This window comes from Lontra canadensis, unplaced genomic scaffold (assembly GCF_010015895.1).
Source record: "Lontra canadensis isolate GAN:19392208 unplaced genomic scaffold, GSC_riverotter_1.0 scaffold8, whole genome shotgun sequence".
NCBI lineage: Eukaryota > Metazoa > Chordata > Mammalia > Carnivora > Mustelidae > Lontra > Lontra canadensis.
In genome coordinates this window covers 13,852,936-13,869,120 of record NW_022631002.1, presented here as the reverse complement: position 1 = coordinate 13,869,120, position 16,185 = coordinate 13,852,936, and the positions used below count along the sequence as shown (strand labels likewise).

The window sequence follows — 16,185 nt, the reverse complement described above, 5'->3', positions numbered from 1 at the left end:
GTATTTAAAAAGCAGAATACAATAATTTAAATTTGTCCTGGGGTTCTGTAAGAATGGTTTCCTTTAAAACACACACACACTACATTTCTTAATTTTTAGCAACATTGACTTAGCTATTCCACATCTTCTATTCCTTTACAGCCTGGACTTAGCAAATAGCTATTGTAAAGCTAAAGGCACAGCTGGTTGTGTAGACACAGGTGCGGGTGCTTTATAAATGCCCATTGCTTTATTGATCTTTGCTGTTTGTTTTCAGCTCGTAGGGACTTCACCTGGGTTCTTAAAAACAAAAACAGAAAAACAAAAAGCCTTGTATCTCCTTCTCAAATTATTCCCTCTTCCTAAAAGAATGATACTAATAAATAAGACAAACCCACCAAGAATATATTTAAAGGACCAGTCAGCTGCTGAGCCCCTACACTGTTCTTGCTCACAATTCACAGAGAAAATGTTCTTCAGGGGAGGAATCTGGCTTTGGTTATGTATCAGAACAGGTGTCATTCTAGGAAATGAGCTAAATATCCCAGAGCGACATGGTACAAATCATTGTTACCAACTTAACAGGTTTCACTGCAGCTACGAGGAAGCAGAAAATCACTGCCGTGTCCAGGGGGGACACCTTGCTTACACTTGGAACCTGGAAGTCCAGAATCTTCTCTGGGACTCTCTAGAGGAAGGGAGTAAGTGGTGGATTGGGCAAAATCTAAAGCACCTGGGAAAACATCAAGAGAAAAACAACTCAGGTAAGGCTCTGAGATGAGTGTTTATAAAAGAAAAGTCCTTACTTTTATTCTGGAACAGGAGAAAGAAAAAAAGTTAAATCTTTCCGCTTTTGTATATAGAAAAAATCAGTCGCTTTACTTCATTACCACAGTTCCTCTGATATATTTATATTTTGGGGCTTTAACCTTTGATTTGTCTGTGTAGAAAGACTGTGAGATTTTCTCAGAGTTTATCAAAAGCTAGCATACCTGATATTTCACTGAAAGTGCTGTGTAGGATTCTAAAATGGGAAACTTTTTTAAAAATATATTTTATTCATTTATTTGAGAGAGAGAGAGAGCATGAAAAGGGGGAGGGTCAGAGGGAAAAGCAGACTCCCTGCCAAGCAGGGAGCCCGATGCGGGACTCGATCCCAGGACTCCAGGATCATGACCTGAGCCGAAGGCAGTCCCTTAACCTACTGAGCCACCCAGGTGCCCCTAAAATGGGAAACTTTTTATGGCCACTTTGTTCCTGGCAAATATCTCATCATTCTTGGCTCCAAGTTTCCTAATTCAGAAGCCAGAAGAGAAATTATTTGCCTGTTACCTTTCTTACAGAGATATTTTCAAAGTCATGCACTGTAATATTGTGGTCTTGGAGAAATATCTAAGGCCGTTTTATAGGACCATCATCTTCACTGAAGTCTAGGTAAATTAATACAAAGCCTTGTGATAAAGAGCACCTAATATGAAAAAATAAATTATAATGTGTGGGCAGAGAGAAGCTTAACTGTTTCAGTGTTAACACTTTTCTGGAGGCAAGCAACCTTAGCTTGACATTAACCTGACCTCCAGAATCCTGCAAGTCTTCTTAACATCTAAAAATCCCTTTGGAGGGAGAGGGTGGTTGGGTTATGGACACTGGGGAAGGCATATGCCGTGGTAAGTGCTGTAAAGTGTGTAAACCTGGCGATTCACAGACCTGCACCGCTGGGGCTAATAATACATTATATGCTAATAAAAATAAAAAATTTAAAAAAATAAAAATCCCTTTGGAAACGTCCTTTATCTCATCCCCTGACCGAGAAATATAGGTTAGCAATCATCCTTCAAACGTATGGCCCAGTGATAGCCATTTAAATGGTCTTGTAACTAAGATTTACTACACAGTAGAAAATGACCCCCTCAAGGTCCAGGAAACCTTGCTTTCAAATTACTTAGAGACTTCCCTAACCCTTCCCAATTGGAAAGAACGTAGTCAGTCACTCTTCACAATCCCAGGGTAGCTCTTTCTGCCCTCAGGTCCTGTCCCAATATTTAATAAAACCACCTTCTTGCACTGAAGATGTCTCAAGAATTCTTTCTTGACCATTCACTTCTGGACCCTCAATAACACATCACATTTGGGGGATATCCTAAGTTCCATCTCTTAGAAGCTAGCAAAATTTGGTTTTCATATTTACTTTGAAAAAAGGTTGATTTTGGTGTCTGAGGCTCATCTGGGTCTGGTCTTCCTATGGCAGGTATCGTGGGTCCCTGGCCCCTGGAGCTGCCCAGCTGCACTTACATGTCCAGAAACTCCAACTGGATCTCATCAAAAGTGGACTTGTGCCCCCTGGAACATTCTTTCATTTGCCAGGCTGGTAAGTGATGAAGCCCCATCCCACCAAATTCATAATTTCTAGAAACTGATTCTACATAAGGACAGCATGCAGACGTATTGGTTAAGGAGTCTGTTCCATGAAAGGGAGATCTATGCCAAGTGACATCCAAAGGAGGAGGCAACAGAGGAAAGAAAAAGCCTGGTAAGTCCAGCTTGACAAGAAGTGGTTTTTTAAGAAGGAACCACCCAAGAGGAGAATGCTTAAGAGTAGATGTGTGTCCTAGTCCTGTCTCCGGGGCAGATCATGGACATTATACCTCAAGATTTACTTAAGGGTTTGGTTAAATGAAAGGAAAAAAAAAATGGGGGTTGGGAGAGAATGTGCTTAAGGAGGTTTCTTGTCGCAGAGTCTGTGAATGATAGCGCAAAGGATGCGCTGTCATGATCTTCATGATACTGACTGGAGTGAGAAACTCTTCATCTGGAATGACTTTCATATACATCCCACTCTGGTAGTTAGACCTGTGCCTGATGTTGCTTTCGTTTCTTGACTTGGGTGATGTGGGAGAAGGGGTCGCAGTAAACTCTGTTTTCCTCACATGCACCCGCAAGCCATTCGGCACTTGGGCTTCAGAGGGAAGACCACAAAAGCAAAGGAGGAAAATAGAATATTGGTGGAGGAAGATGAGAACGTGAAGGGTGACGAGGCTGTTGTCATGTCGGTTTCCTTCCGCAGGAGTAGGCGATGAGAATTGTGTGCCTGAAGTTGGGTGTGTGGTTTTTCAATCTGTGTTTCTCATGGTGGGTGTGTCCAGCATTATTCTTAGTTCAGTGAATTCTCGAGGGCCTTACAATGTCGCAGTCTGAGTAAAAATTTTGTTCCACTTTAAAAAGTCACAGATAGGGGCGCCTGGGTGGCTCAGTGGGTTAAGCCGCTGCCTTCGGCTCAGGTCATGATCTCAGAGTCCTGGGATCGAGCCCCACATTGGGATCTCTGCTCAGCAGGGAGCCTGCTTCCTCCTCTCTCTCTGCCTGCCTCTCTGCCTGCTTGTGATCTCTCTCTGTCAAATAAATAAATAAAATCTTTAAAAAAAAAAAGTCACAAATACATTCTTATTAAAATATGACGCATCTGGGAAGCCTGGGTGGCTTGGTCAGTTAAGCGTTTGCTTTTTTCACTCCGGTCATGATCCCAGAGTCCTGGGGTCAAGTCCTGCGTTGGGCTCCCTGCTCCGCGGGGAGTCTGCTTCTCCCTCTGCCTGCTGCTCTTTCACACACACACACTCTTGTTGTGGCTGGCGCGACAAATCGACCAGGAACGTGAGGGTAAGAGGATGGTGAAAAGAAATTAATAGACAGAGATGGGGGCAGGAGGAACACTGAGGATGATGTCCAACAGTGCCGATTTTATTCCACATCTTACAATCATTTATAAGGCAGATCACAATAGGAGTAATACATCAGTACCTAGTCAGATGACCACAAGTTTCTATAACAAGTTTATATTAACTACAAGCAAACCTCGTGATGCCAGGTAGTCTCCGCTAAAGCCATTAGCGAGACAATCAACCAGGGAGTGGGAGTGGGTTACGGGAGGTACAGGAACAACAAGGACCAACTAAGAATTCATGACCCTGACCACATTGTTCCCTCTGTAGGGAGAGTATGTGGGAAGTCACGTAGGCAAGCGCACAACACATAGCACAGACCCTTTCTCAGTGTTACTCAACTTTCCTGTCCTTGACTTCTTATCAAGGTGTCCGGACTTTGAAGGAGACACAAGTCAGGGCCTGGTTTGATCCACAACTCCAACCATGACGTAGCCTCCAACACACTCTCTCTCTGACAAATAAAATTTTTTAAAAAAAGTTAAATATTAGGGCGCCTGGGTGGTTCAGTGGGTTAAGCCTCTGCCTTCGGCTCAGGTCATGGTCTCAGGGTCCTGGGATTGAGCCCCGCATTGGGCTCTCTGCGCAGCGGGGAGCCTGCTTCCTCCTCTCTCTCTGCCTGTCTCTCTGCCTACTTGTGATCTCTGTCTGTCAAATAAATAAATAAAATCTTAAAAAAAAAAAAAAAGAAACATCTATGGGTTCTTGATAAAACAGAACACATTACAATATTTGTCTATTATAAGGAAAAAAAAAGATCCCCTTCCTCAGATGATACTGAAAGGACCCTGTATTTCAGGGTAATAAATTTTTGGCTTCCAGCTTCTCGTTTTCCACCCTTTCAAGCTCTCTGTGATACGCTTGCTGGATTTTGCTTTGATAGCACTGTTGTTGGTGAGGCCAAGGTTGTGAGGCCAGTCTCTGCGCAAATCAAGTGGTCCTGTGTTTGTCACAAATGTGAGTGTGCCACCTTACAATTGTGAACTGTTTTTCATCCTTACAGGAGGTTATTGGGCCCAAATCCTCTCCAGGATAGGAAAAACAACCCTTAATACAGCCTAAATGATGATGATTTTCCATTCATTTTTCACTCTTCAAGAGTTGAGTTTTTAGACATTTGCACCTACTCTTGGTTTTGGAGTGAAAATGCATTTTTCTGATATTATCACTCATGTACTTGCAAGAGATTACTGCTCTGGAATATGGAGTGTTCGTACAGCAGATAATCTTGGGCAAAAAGAATTCTAGAGGCATCTCGCTGAGTCAGTGAAGCATACAAACTCACAACATCTCGGGATTGTGAGTTTGAGCCCCATGTTGGGTGGAGATATTAATTACACATAAAATCCTTAAAAATAAATAAGTAAAATTTTAAAATATAAAAGTAAAATCTTGGGGAAAAAAACAACAAAAAATGTTTTGAAAGAGAATTCTATTCCATTATCTAAGCCAACTCAGCAAATTCTGAACTTGCAATCCCATGATGAGATATAATGTTTCTGTGGTTGAGAGCTCAGGCTCTGAAGTCAGATGTCTGAGTTCATGTCTTCATTCTGGAACTTTCCTGTTGTGGCCCCTAGGCAGTCCTTCAGAGGACTATTATGAGGATTAGTAAGATAATACAAGTACAGTATTAGAACAGCGCCTAGCAGTATTACTGATAATATTATGAAATTTCTCTTTTTTGTGTAAAGTTCATTACTGCTTCTAAATAGCATCACATTCCTGTCAAAGGTCATTGGATATCTTGGAGATCCAGTATTGCTAATTATCTTTAAAACTAAAGTATTGGCACGATGTAATTGCTTAGTATTCAGAACTAGCCATTGTTGGGGCACCGGCTGGCTCAGTCAGAAAAGCATGTGACTCTTGGTCTCCAGCTTGTGAGTTCAAGCCCCATGTTGGGTGTAGAGATTACTTAAATAAATAAAAAAAGAAGAAAAGAAAGAAGAAGGAAGGAGGAAAGAAAGAAAAAGAAAGACTGCCTTTTTTTTTTTAAGATTTTTTAAAAATTTATTTATTTGACAGAGATCACAAGTAGGCGGAGAGGCAGGCAGAGAGAGAGTAGAGAGAGAAGCAGGCTCCCCGCCAAGCAGAGAGCCCGATGCGGGGCTCGATCCCAGGACCTTGATCATGACCCCAGCCGAAGGCAGAGGCTTTAACCCACTGAACCATCCAGGCGCCCCAGGAAGAAAAAGAAAAGAAAGAAATCGCTATTTTATTGTGAACTTAAGAAGTGCCTCTTCAGGGCACTTGGATGGCGCAGTCGGTTAAGCATTCAACTCTTGATTTCGGCTCAGGGTCGTGAGATGGAGCCAGCCTAGGATGCTCTCCTGTGCCCCTCCCCTCTCTGCTCCTGCACATGCTCTCTCTGTCTCAAGGGAGGAAGGCAGGCAGGGAGGCAGGCCTCTTCCAAAATAACATGTTGGTGGGAGAAGTGTTTGTAAATTTGTTCCTTAACATTCAAGAGAGAAGCTTAATGTTTCATATTATGAAGTATTGTTGCCCAAAAATAGAGAAATGTAAATTAAAACTGAGATACCATTTCCCTCCTAACACATGGGCATGAATCCACAAACTTAACAACATATTCCATTGGCAAGACTGTAGGGAAACAGATACTGCCCTAAATTGCTAATGGGAATGCAATAAGATACAGTTTTCTTTTTTTTTTTCTTTTTTTCTTTTTTTTTTTTTTTTTGATAGAGATCACAAGTAGGCAGAGAGAAGAGGAAGCAGTCTCGATCCCAGGACCCTAAGATCATGACCTGAGCCGAAGGCAGAGGCTTTAACCCACTGAACCACCCAGGCGCCCCAAGATACAGTTTCTAAGGAGAGGGATGTTTGGCAGTCTCTAGCAAAATTGCATGTACGTCTACCCTTTGACCGAGCATTCCTGCTGCTGGGAATCTATCCCAAAGTTACACTGACAAAAATATAAAAAGACACATGAATGAGACTATTCATTGTGGGTCTCTTTACAACAGCAAAAAGGTAGAAACAGTCCACAGGACACTGGTTGTAAAAAGAAATAAGGAATGTCTCTGTGTACTGCAGTGCGGTCATTTCTGTGTTTTTTTTGGTGGAGAAAAGCAATCTGCAGAACAATGTATGGGATGCTACTTGAATCTAAGAGGGTGATATGAACATAGGTAAATATATGCCTAACACACGCATGCGTAAGCATAATAGAAAAACAAAAACTAATGAAAATGATTACTTGTTGGGGAGGGAGGGAATAGGGCAGAAAGGACAGAAATAGAATTTAGATCTTTCTGAATGTAACTGGTTTCATAATTTTGACATTGGAACTCTATAAATGTTTTACATAAATAGAAAAAAAGTTGTTTTTGTTTCTTAAAAATGAGGAAGAAGAATAGGAGAGGAATTGGATGTAGCAAGTTTAGACAATTTTTAAGGTTAATTTTGCTCAAGAGCAGGAAGGAACTAGGGCAGCAGTTCATGAGGCAATGTGAATTGGTGGTTTGTCTTAAGACAGAAGAAAATAGTAGCCAGGACAGTGTCCTTGATCTGAGCTAGTGTGCAGCTAGAGGGGTTCGGTTTGGGTAGAAGCGCAGGGAGCTTGTTGGAGCAGGACAGAAGGTGGCATCTGTGGGTGTGGATACTTGCTGGTTGGGGGCAGATTTGGTGGCAGGACTCTGGAAGGGACCTTAATTCCTTCCATTTTCTTTTCCATTTTCTTAGCAAAAAGTAAGGTTATGACCTGCCTTGAGGGTAAAGATCAGGAAGTCCCTCATGAAGTGTTTCATGAAGGTACAATAGAGAAGGACATGGGAAGGAGTCCTCTCAGGAGCAGAAGCACGAAGAGACCCAGGGGACACAGTATGATCTGAATAGAAGTGAGAACTAGTCAGTGAGGTGGTGTGATTTTGTCAAGCCATGTTGGGCAGCATGTGTGAGAAACAGCAAGTCAACACAAGGAAGCACATTCAAGAACGTTATTGTTCACCTACTGAGCTCTTTTCTCCCTACCGATAGGAATTACACACTACGAGGAGAATATTACACTTAGAACGTAATTTCTTAAAATGAAATTAATTCTGTCCTCTTAGTGTTGACCGAGTCAGTGGGCCTCATTTTGTGATATTGGGGAGTAGAAGGTGTTGTGACGTTAAGAGCAGAAGAGCTCCTTGACAATTCCATTGTTCTTAAAAAAAAAAAAAAAAAGATAGTAATCTTTCATGGTGTTGTCTTGATTACCATGTACGTGCTGGTGACAGCTATTTTACAGACTTAGAGCTAGAGCTACATACTAGAAATTATCTTTTCCACTGGCCTCCAAATAGATGCCTTTCCAGACCAAGATGAAAGACTTGGAATGAATTCTCATTTACACGGGAGACCCGAGAAGACAAGAGGAGAAGTCCCAATAATGAGAAGCAAAAGGACCGCAGGTAATGTGTAGTGAGATCAGTTCCTCTCTGGAAGGATCAGTTAATGCTCAAGTGTGTCATCCTTTCATGTACGCCATCAATATTTGTTATGTTCTGTTTTGTCTGATCTCATTATTGGAGTCTTTGCTCTCACAGATACTTATTTTCTTAATGGGCCTTTGGCCATTAAGAGAGGGGAAGCAGGCTCCCCGCTGAGCAGAGAGCCTAATGTGGGGCTCGATCCCAGGACCCTGGGATCATGACCTGAGCTGAAGGCAGAGGCTTACCCCACTCAGCCACTCAGGTGCCCCAATAAATAAATTATTTTTAAAAATAAAGAAATAACAAAACAATAATTAAAAAGGAAAAAAATATCTGCATGGAAGGAAAATAAAAGTAGGAACTGTATAATCTATAAAATTTCACATTCAAGAAATTTCTCAGCCTTTTTGCCTTTGCGTCCTACATAGAAACCTTTCAGTGGTTGTCTAAAGATAGATTTACATTTACTTGACCCACTGAAAAAAAGAACTGTTTCTAGTTGTATGAAAGAGAACAAGGATGAAGTCAAAAATCCCTTAAGTGAGAATTTTCTAAGAGATGTTCTACAGAATAGTAACCAATATTGCTTAAAACATTTCCAGAAGGAAAGAAAACAAAGATTTTTTGACTGTAGGACTTCTCTGTCTTTCACCTGGCCAGACCTAACCACTTCCCACCAGTTTCACAACTATCACACCATAGTCTAAACCACCATCATCTCCCAGCCGAACTTGGCATCTGCCTCCTGCTCATCTCTCCCTGCTTCTGTCCATGACCCTTTTCTGTCAGTTCTCACAACAGCAATCAGAGGAGCGATCTTTTACAACACAAGTCAGCTCACGCTGCTGTTCCTCAAAGTCCCCAATTGTCTTCCCATCTCATTCAAGGTAAAGTCCTACTCTTCTCCATTGCCTGACATATGAATGCTCTCCCCGGTCCCATCCCTCATTCCCACCCCCAAACCCAGGATCTTTCTGATCTCCCCTACATCCTAGTTCTGCTCATCTAGCTCCTGCTCTTCTTTAGACAAACCCATCAGGCTGTGACCTCAGGGCCTTTGCACTTCTCACATGCCTGTCTCCAGTATATTGGCTGAGCTTTCTCCCTTTATTTCAACTCTCAGCAAAAATGCTGTCTCATACCTCTGAGTACCCTATCTGAAGCACACTGTTTCCTTTCATCTGTTTACTCTTACTATTTTTCTGCATGGCACTTATTTAATACATAATATAATTTGCCTCCACCATGAAAATGGAGGCTCCATGAGGGCAAGAACTTAGTTTATTTTGGTCATTGCTATATCCCTAGTTCCCCAAAACATTCTTTGGCATGCAGTAGATGTTTAATTAGAACTTACTGAATGGTTGACAGTAAATACACTAATGTAAATTGTGAATCTTTTTTTTTTTTTTTAAAGATTTATTTATTTATTTATTTATTTGACACAGAGAGAGAGAGAGACATAGAGAGGGAACACAAGCAGGGGGAGTGGGAGAGGGAGAAGCAGGCTCCCTGCTGAGCAGGGAGCCCAATGCAGGGCTCGATCCCAGGACCCTGGGATCATGACCTGACCTGAAGGCAGAGGCTTAACGCAGGGAGCCACTCAGGCACCCCTAAATTGTGAATCTTAAAGAGGGTAATATTGTATGCCACTTTTTCAAAACTGATTGAGCACTGGACCTTTTTGAGAAAAATACCCAGTATTACCTCATGGGACGTGGGAATGCCAGAATAATTTTGTAAACTCTGCCTTAATTTTCACTTGGTAAAATCAGATTCAGCCTTTTCTTTTATGTACCTTTCAGTCCAAGATCCTGTGTCTTTCCATCAGCCCATTTCCTTCAACACTCCCCACAGTCACACGGCGGGTCATGGCAGTGACCTCAGCGCCTACCAGCCAGCCTCTCCCTGGCACGCTGGAGCCCACCAGACCGGAGCTTGAAACACAGTCCGGGCAAGCTGTGGTCAAGGTGACCTCAAGCCGCAGAGAGGACTCCCAGGCAGAGGTCTTCACCACTAACCTACAGATGTCACTTCGGGACGCATCTCATCAGGTAAGTACAGAAAACAAGAGGTCACCCTGGGGACCTTTGTGACACTGCGAAAGTACTTCTTTTCTTTCCTTCGATTTTGGTGATGCTTCCAGAATAGCTGTGTGAGGAAGGGGCCCAGTTCGCTCTCTACCTCTGAGCAGAACCGTACCTCAGAGGACCTGACGGACCAGCGTTTGCCCCAGTGAGAAGCAAGCAGTGAGCGAGTCTGTGGCAATAGTCCACAGTGGATTCCATATCCCCCTCGGGATTTTAATGTCTTATTTTTATTTAATGCTCTTTAATTTAGTACTTCAGATGGGGAGGAAGTTTTGTCTACCTGCCCCAATTTTCTGGCACTGGCAAACACTTCTGGACTGTTCTTCCTACTCACCATCCCCACTCTCCTTTCTCCTTTGTTCCCTTTTCCCCCATAAACTTCAAAAAAAGCAAAGCTACTTTGATCATGTTGACTGAAGAAAATCATCCTGCCTCTCTTTCCCTATCATTTTTTTTTAAAGATTTTATTTATTTATTTGAGAGCGAGACAGTGAGAGAGAGCATGAGCGAGGAGAAGGTCAGAGGGAGAAGCAGACTCCCCATGGAGCTGGAAGCCCGATGTAGGACTCGATCCCGGGACCCCGGGATCATGACCTGAGCCGAAGGCAGTCGTCCAACCAACTGAGCCACCCAGGCGTCCCTCCCTATCATTTTTAAAAAGATTTTTTATTTATTTATTTGACAGAGATCACAAGTAGGCAGAGAGGCAGGCAGAGAGAGAGGAGGAAGCAGGCTCCCTGCTGAGCAGAGAGCCCGATGCAGGGCTCGATCCCAGAACTCTGGGATCACGACCTGAGCCGAAGGCAGAGGCTTTAACCCACTGAGCCACCCAGGCGCCCCCCTATCTTTTTTTTTTTTTTTTTAACACAAGCCTTACTTACATGCCATCTAACATTTTCTTGCTCAAAGATAATCCTGTTTATGCTGGATCTGCTTCCAGCGGGAATTGGAACTAGATGTTCATTATTGTTTCAGTTAGTACTATGTCTCCTGGCAGAAAAACTCAACCCAGTAGCTTACACACAGAGTGCTTTGTTTTCCTTAAACAGAGAGAAGTCTGAAGTGTAGAACACCCAAAAAGGCCTACAAATAAATTATGAGAAAATTAAGATAATTTATCAGTGTTGCTGAATACCAGATCAATATCAATAAAGCTAATTGTACTTTTACATAGCAGCAGCAATCGGTTAGAAAATTAGATTTAAAAAAAAAAAAAAAAGCTAGAATAGCAGGGGCTCCTGGGTGGCTCAGTCACTTAAGCCTCTGATTCTTGTTTTGTTTTGTTTTGTTTTGAAGCCTCTGATTCTTGATTTTGGCTCGGTCATGATCTTAGTGTCCTGAGATGGAGCCCCGTATAGTTGGGCTTCACACTCAGGTGGCAGGGGAAGCCACTTTGGAATTCCCCCCTCTCCCCTGCCCCTCCTCTGCTCCTTACATAGGGTTGCTCTCTTATAAAATAAAATTAAATAAGTTAATTAATTAATTAATTAATTAAAATTAAATAGAAAGTACCTAGGAGTAAATCTATCCAAAGATGGGCAAAACCTCTATGGAGACAACTATAGAGCTTTATTAAGAGCCATTAAAGAAAGGCGAAGTGAATGGTGAGATCTACCATGCTTCAGCCCAGCTCTGCAACATCGCCCAAACCGTCCTCAGTGTCCTTCCTGGCGGTAGGTAGAAGGCATTAAATACGACCTGACCTCCCCTGGAAAGCATGCAGTTTCATGGCCCCTGGGTCTCACTCATACTTTTGTTCCTGCTTATTTACACCTTGGTCCCCAAGTATGGAACCGCAACTGGGTGGTCCTCAATTCTAAGATCACTCTGTAATTGATCTAACTTCCTGCAAACCCTGTGCATTACAAATAACCCTATTCAACTGTATGGCTTACAAGGGCTGTATCATGGCTGACTTTAAGGACTCTAACTCCTGAGCCCAGCTGCACAGAGTAGGCATTTAATAAAGATTTACTGAACATTGGCTGAACCAAGCTGCAGTGGGCTGTTCTCTAGAAATGGCAGCAAGTAGCGGGTATAAACAGAGATCATCTCAGGGTGGGACTTCTGGTTCAAAAGCAGTAGACTCTTAAAGAGTGGTTATTGTATGACCTTGGTATCTATTCCTCTATAAGAGAGGTAAAAATTCTATCCATTTGCAGAAAAGCTTCTGAAAGGAGTAACTGTTACAGGGAGCTTGTGATTCATGGAGTTTGTCATGTTAACTCTTGTTAAAACAATGTCTCAAACTACTAACGTGCGGTCATTTTCTATAAATAATTCTGGCAAAATCCTTCATCCCCAACAGGTCATAAACAAGAAAGCAGGGAACATGAGCAAAGTGATTTATGGTTTGCAAACTCACAGCAAACTACAGACAGCTTGTGAAATGCTCCAGAAACTGACAGCCTTTATCCCAGGAATTTCTAAGTCAGCTCAGGTAAGCATAGGGTGATGGGGAGGAAACAAGTTAGGAGAAAGGGGGAAGCAAAGCAGAGACAAAGTATATAAAACAGAAAATACAAAATCTGGAGATGGTGCCCTGTGCAGAATTTCGCCTTATGAACTATTTCTTAGAGACTCGATATATTTGGCCAGAGTATTTATACCTTTAACTCTGAAGATGGTGAATAAATAAGTCAGTAGTGACCTTCTCAGGTATGCTGTGTTTCTTTTGTTCATTTATCAGGTTACTGCCTTTCTGATACATTTGTTAGACATCACGGGGGACAGAAACAGATCTACTCCTTGGCCAAGATAGAGCAGTTCAGCTCTGAAACAGACAATCGGCCTTCAGTGCGCTGTGATATTTGCATCTGTGCCTGCCACAGTTATTCTCAGGAATTATTCGTGCCTGGCTCTGCTCCCTACACATAAGTAAATTAAGGGACTAGGATCTGTGAGCATTTTCATTTTTTCTTTTCCATGCCTTTTATTTTCAGATATTCTGCAATAAACCTATAAATGTAATCTGTGTTTATTTGGGCTTTTTCTTTTTTTCTTCCTTTCTTTTTTTCTTCTTTTTTTGAGAGAAACAGAGAATATGTGTGTGGGCCAGGGGCTGGGGGGTCAGAGGGAGAGAGAGAGAACCTTAAGCAGCCTCCATGCCCAGTGCAGAGCCCTGACATGGGAGCTCATTCTTAGGAATCTGCGACCGTGACCTGCGCCAAAATCGAGTCAGGCACTTAACCGACTGAGCCACCCAGGTACCCCTATTTGGGCTTCTTAATTATGGTAATAACGCATGCTCATTATTAAAAAATCTGAAAAGCATATAGAGTTATAAAGCCAAAGCCCTCACCATCTTTGTCCCTCTTGCTAATCCCATTCTCTAAATGTAGTCACTGTTACCAGATTATTACTAATTTGTCATGCATATCCTGCCAGACTGTTTTCTATGCATGGACAAGTTTGTCATTTTAACAACAATGAGCTTAAAGTATACAAATGTTTCGGCCTCTTGATTTTTTTTTTTTTTTTAACTTAATGCTGTGTCATGGATATCTTTGTGTCATACACATAAATGAACGAGTCATTCTTCATGTGCATTTGGACATGTTTCATTTGTCCACCCTCAGAAACAGCATACTACCCATGAACATCCTTGTCCTTACATCACCGATTACTTATGCAGATGTTTCTGGGGAATAGAGTGCCAGAGATAGAAGCAGGGTCTCTTGCATTTTCAATAGATGACAGAATTGTCTCAACAGGCACTGTTCTGGGGCACCTGAGTGGCTTAGTTCGTTGGGCGTCTAACTCTTGATTTTGGCTCAGGTCATGATCTTGGGGTCATGGGATCGAGCCCTGCTGAGCATGGAGCCTGCTTGGGATTCTCTCTCTCCCTCCGCGCCCCCTACCCCACGTGCCCTCTCTCTCAAATAAATAAATAAATAGGCACTGTTTTACATCCCTACCAACCATTGTCCATGCTCTCCCAATTTCAAAGGCAAGAAAAGAAAGAAAAGGAGGAGGGAACATTTTATTGATTACTGAGGACATTGAACATCATCATATGTATTGATTGACATTGTGTCAATCACCTCTCAGTTGTTTCTTCGTGTCCTTTGTCCATTTTCCCTCCAATGGGTTGTTTGTCATTTTTTCTTACGTGTTGGTAAGAGAGCTTTATTTACTATTGGTGTTGACCTTTTGTTATTTGTGTTGCAAATATTTTGTGCCCAGGTCTTATTTTTCATTTTGTCTTTTGGATCTTTTTTTTTTTTTTTTAATGCAGAAGTTCTTAATAAATGTTACTTTGAAAACAAAAACATTTCAAAACCAAAATAGTCATAGCTACAGTGGATAGTCTGTCAATCTGCTTATCTTCTTACTTGTTTTGCGTGAGAACAACCTACCAAAAGGAGAATTGGGGTTTTCTGGTTCATTTAGAATTTTTCCTGCTTTCTATAATAAGTCAATCTCGAAGGCTTTTGAGGCCCGAGTTTCAAGGGATAGTCTCCTCAGTGTTCCAGCCAGTACTGCCCTTTCCCTTTTTTAAGCTTAGTTTTATGAATTAGCTGTTTGATCTACTTACCACTCCGGGAGGGTTCTGTCAGTTCCTTAGAATAACATGAAGTACGAATCCTCCCTATAGGTAACACGTAATGTATTTTCTTCTCCTGCCAGGTTGTAATAGTGCTTTTTTATAAAAATGTGTTTGAAATGCATAAAGAACATCGAACTCCTGATGAGAAGAGCACAAATAAATTCAAAACAGACAGAAACAGCTCAGGCGTGTGTGTTTGCTTCCTTAAACTCCCAGGTCAGTGTCCTCAGTCCACTTGGTGACCCGAATGGGCAGTTACCTGGGAGCGCATATGAGAGCAACAGCAGTCTGGGCTTCGAAAACCCCATGACTGTCTGCCTCATTCACTCCCTTGACGATGTCGTGGAAGCTGGTGAAGCCAGTCTGCAAAGATCCAAGCATGACATTGAGCAGGTAGGTGCGGGAGATGCTCATGTTGATCTCATTTTAGAAACTTTTTTTTTTTTTAATTTGACAGACAGAGATCACAAGTAGGCAGAGAGGCAGGCAGAGAGAGAGAGAGGAGGAAGCAGGCTCTCTGCAGAGCAGAGAGCCCGATGCGGGGCTCGATCCCAGAACCCTGGGATCATGACCTGAGCCGAAGGCAGAGGCTTTAACCCACTGAGCCACCCAGGCGCCCCTCATTTTAGAAACTTTTTAATCGTCGGGGCGCCTGGGTGGCTCAGTGAGTTTAAGCCTCTGCCTTCAGTTCAGGTCATGATCTCAGGGTCCTGGGATCGAGCTGCACATCAGGCTCTCTGCTCTGCGGGGAGCCTGCTTCCTCCTCTCTCTCTGCCTGCCTCTCTGCCTACTTGTGATCTCTGTCAAATTTTAAAAATCTTAAAAAAAAAAAAAAAGAAAAGAAACTTTTTAATCATGAGGCCCCTGTGTGGAACAGTCAGTTAAGTGTCCAACTTTTGATTTTGGCTCAGGTCATGATCTCAGGGTCGTGAGATTGAGCCCAGCGTCGGGCTCTGTGCCCGGTGCAGAGTCTGCCTAAGATTCTTTCTCCCTCTGCTCCTCTCTCTCACTCCCTCTCTTTAAAAAAGGTCCAGGGCAGCTTATATCACAGGACAAAGAAATATGTCTTTGGGTGGCCCTCTTAGTTGATACAAAGGATGTTGAGTCTTTAGCCCGACTGGAAGTACTTTCTATGGGTCTTTTCCAAGAATGTCACCTTTCCTTAAGTCACCATCAAGATCTTTGTTCCCTGTCCAGCCCCTCCAAAACCATTATCCACTGAGGTTACTCAGGTCACATAGTGATTTCTTCTAAATGCAGGTAGAAAATATGCTGGAAATGGCCTTGCTGGCCCTTGGAAAGATCCAAGAAGTATTTCTACAGCAGAACTGGGTTTCTGAGTCTTTAGTGACTATGACCTCTTCTGTTACTACTCTGATGCTGAGCAGGTGACAGAGGAGGAAGGGGGAGAGGTT

At 42.5% G+C, this 16,185-nt stretch overlaps 1 protein-coding gene across 1 annotated transcript in view; it reads left to right on the top strand.

Moving 5' to 3' along the window:
- The first annotated feature begins 448 nt into the window (after positions 1 to 448).
- The window catches only part of PKD1L3 (polycystin 1 like 3, transient receptor potential channel interacting), a 52,008-nt gene continuing 36,271 nt past the window's right edge, over positions 449 to 16,185 (top strand). The window contains 9 exon segments of the mRNA XM_032853712.1: positions 449 to 743; positions 1,323 to 1,373; positions 2,228 to 2,347; positions 8,003 to 8,110; positions 8,933 to 9,018; positions 9,907 to 10,185; positions 12,530 to 12,661; positions 14,987 to 15,163; positions 16,031 to 16,158. Coding sequence (XP_032709603.1) covers positions 449 to 743; positions 1,323 to 1,373; positions 2,228 to 2,347; positions 8,003 to 8,110; positions 8,933 to 9,018; positions 9,907 to 10,185; positions 12,530 to 12,661; positions 14,987 to 15,163; positions 16,031 to 16,158 — 1,376 coding nt within the window.